Genomic DNA, 3481 nt, shown 5'->3' on the forward strand with positions numbered 1-3481 from the left:
CTGCAACAGGACAATTATGCAAAATCTCATATTCTTAGCAGTGGCATCCATAACAAGCATAAAATGTACTGACAAATAATTTGAAGAAGCAATGTTCCGTTCTTTTTCCTTAAAAGTTTAAAAGCAGGAGAATAGTACTTACAAGGTTCTTTAATTAATTACTAATGGTGGTTGGTGAAAATTTAAAACTTAGACATTAATATACATTCACAATGCGTATTATTTCAAGTGTGCTTGGTAAGCACATTACAATTTAGCACCTAATTTAATACTTCACTTAAATAGATCAATTAATGCGCAATGTTGAGATTCTCTATTTCTCTTTCTTTTTGCTAACAATGGAAGTGGGTTTAATTTGTAAGGCTGAATTTGTTTAATGATATTCATACTTTTGTTCATTCTTTTAAGTTTCAACATGTACACTCAAAACTCTTTACTTGGTAAAAGAAAAGGCTTAGACGAGAGTCATCGAAAAAATTGTTGATTGTGAGTTTTCATATTTCTACAACTCCGGATCCGGTTGAAAGTAACCAACTGCAATCTCCAGTTGCAAATATTGAGGAAGCAACACATGTAGTAGATAGTCCTTGTACAAGCCCTCTCCGAAATCTCCCTAATGATGATTGCGGTAGCAGCGATACTAGAATGTCAAAATCAATTATATGACAACGTTTCAAGAAAGTTAAAGTTGATGACAAAGATAAGGCAGAGTGTAGCTATTATGGTAAATGACTTGTTCATCTTGCTAAAAACGGGACAATAAGGCACTTGCATGATCATTAGAAAATCTATCCAAGGTGAAAGTATAGAGATATAACATAGAAGATTCTTGTGATGACCTAGAAAGAGGATTCAAAGTAAAAAATGACCTTAACTCCTTATCATTTTGATCAAGAGGCAGGGAGGAAGGACCTTGCAACTATGATTGTTCTATATGAGTATCCTTTGAGCATGGTTGATCATTATGGGTTTAGAAGATTTTGCAACACCGTTCAACCGTTGTTCAAGGTTGTGAGCAAGAACACTATTAAGAAGGACATAATGAAGATTTGTGATGTAAAAAAAAAAAAGAAGACAATGAAATTGGTAAACAAAAATCGGAGTAGGATTGATATCACTTTGGATTTTTGGACTTCCAACAATCAAAACAAATGATATATGACTATCACAACACACTTTATCAACAACAATTGGGTGTTACAAAGTTGACTCATGAGGTATTATCTTTTAAGGTTTTATTATTCTTATTTTTAGTACATTTTTTAGCTATATTAATATTATTTTCTATGTATAATTGATGTTGCATGTTTGTATATGTCTTGCCAACATACTAGACATGTGCTTGTTGCGATGTTGATGGACTGCTTTTATGAGTGAAATATTGATAGAAAGTTGTCGACATTTGTCGACATTGACGGTTGATTATTACTCCACCAATGACACGGTTGTTGAAGATATCTTGAAGTACCTTCGAAGTGCCCCACTTGTGCTACATGGTTCATTGTTTCAAATGCATTGTTGTGCTCATATTCTGAATCTAATTGTTCAAGATGGCTTATTGGTGATTGGACAAGCAATTGCAAGAATCTGTGAAAGTGTTGCTTATTGGTCAACATTGCCCCAAAGAGAGCAAAAATTTGTTGAAGCATCACATCAAATGGGCATTGAAAGTACGAAGAAGTTGGCTCTTGACTATAAGACTCGTTGGAACTCAACTTAACTGCTTTCATTTACAAAGAAGTATTTTTTTTTGTTTAAAGCTTCATGAGCCACAATATAGATGTTTGCCAACTGAGGAAGAATGTTCAAAATCGAAAATATTTTATGATGCCACACTATTGTTCTCCGGAACAAAATATCTAACGTCTAATCTTTATTTCCCAAAAATATGTGAAATTAGACTTGCGTTATCTAGTTGGCTTGGATTGGGAATGATTTGATAAGGAATATGGCAGCACAAATGCGTGACAAATTTTGCAAGTACTGGGATGTGATTCACGGTCTCAAAGGGCTAGCGAGTGTGATCTATGGAGATGATGGTAAAGATCATATTGTGAGAATTCAAGGATTTTGTTCAAATTTATTTTGTGAGTACCAATCTAAGCAAGGAAGTAGTCAAGCTCATCCTTCTTACAATGCATCTTCTTTGCAAATCAATATTCCTTATGGTAAGGAGGGATTCCTTATTGGCTTTGAGATGTTTATTGAACAAGAATCTAGTCTTACCGAAGGAAAGTCAAAATTGGAATGTTACTTAGAGGAGAAACTTTTGCCTAGGATTCTTGACTTTGACATTTTGGCTTGGTGGAAGGCAAATGGGTCTAAATATCCAATCCTACAAAACGTTATTCGAGATATCCTTGCTATTCCTATCTCCACAGTCGTTTTTTAGTATGCAAATAGCACGGGTGGAAATGTAGTAAGCCCATATTGCGATAGACTTTAATCTGATACATTATGGGCGGATATAAAAAACGATTAGATCAAATTTTTATTTCTTCAACAATAAATAAATAACATATATTAGGATGTCTTTAATGTATATTTTTCATTCTTAATATGTCAAACATTCATATTCAATAATTTATGATGACACTGATGAGGAAGAAGATGAATTCTGATGATAGTAAAGTTGTGGTGTGGTTGTTGTGCATGTGTTGTTTTCAGGGGTAAATCACATATTTTTTTATGGATTTACCATTTGGTTGTTGAGTTTTATTTGTGAGAGAGTTAGGAATTTTTGGACTCATATTTTGCGTTGTTTGTTTATGTTTTTTGGATTGAAAATTGTGATTCTGGGAAGTCCATCCATTTGTTGATTTGAAGATGTGCCAATGTGGTTTGACTTGATAAGTTTTGTTTTGGAAACTAGTTGTTAGTTTTCTTACATGAACAGTTGCTGAAATGTTTGTACTTCACATATATTTGATATTCTTTATAAGCATGTTTCAATTTATTTGCTTTTGTTGTGGTGATTTACCTGTTACTTGATCTTGGTTGAAGATTTTTTATGGATTTAGCATTTGGTTATTGGATATTTGGTTGGAGATTAAAAAAAAAAAAATGTAATAGGGAGAATATATTAATATTTAATTTATAAGTTAAAGACTTTAAGGTCTAGAGATGACAACGGGGACAGGCCCGAGGAAAGGGATCCTCGGCCCCTCCCGCCCTGTTGCCATCTCTAATTTGACATTGGCATGTAAATAAGAGTAGACTTAATAGATTGTGTGTTGATGTTTCATAGGTTAACATATTAAATGGGATGAGATATTTAAAATAATATTTAGGATGTGAATTGTGAAGTATTATTCTTAGCATTACGTTTTGAAAAAATGATATTACCCACACAACTAAACTTCATTACCCTACTAATTTTCCTAACTACTTAAATTAAATATAATTTTAATAGTGATTTTTAAAATGGATTTTCTAATCAATTTGTTAGTTTTCATTGTATTTCTCATATAATTATATAGCA

General features: G+C 32.7%; 1 protein-coding gene across 1 annotated transcript; it reads left to right on the forward strand.

Annotated features, from left to right (window-relative positions):
* Nucleotides 1-864: 864 nt before the first annotated feature.
* LOC116143439 (zinc finger BED domain-containing protein DAYSLEEPER-like) lies at nt 865-1720 on the forward strand. The gene is made up of 2 exons (XM_031428908.1): nt 865-1051; nt 1551-1720. The coding sequence occupies exons 1-2, from the start codon at nt 865-867 to the stop codon at nt 1718-1720; spliced, it is 357 nt and encodes a 118-aa protein (XP_031284768.1).
* The last annotated feature ends 1761 nt before the right edge of the window (nt 1721-3481 follow it).

This window comes from Pistacia vera, unplaced genomic scaffold (genome assembly GCF_008641045.1).
Source record: "Pistacia vera cultivar Batoury unplaced genomic scaffold, PisVer_v2 Contig430, whole genome shotgun sequence".
NCBI classification, from domain to species: Eukaryota; Viridiplantae; Streptophyta; class Magnoliopsida; order Sapindales; family Anacardiaceae; genus Pistacia; species Pistacia vera.

Bases quoted from the DNA above. Each gene is read 5' to 3' on its own strand.
- LOC116143439 (XM_031428908.1), top strand. From the start codon at position 865: ATGACCTTAACTCCTTATCATTTTGATCAAGAGGCAGGGAGGAAGGAC. The intron at 1,052-1,550 runs GTGATGTAAAAA...TAATTGTTCAAG, and splicing joins GAAGGACATAATGAAGATTT to ATGGCTTATTGGTGATTGGA.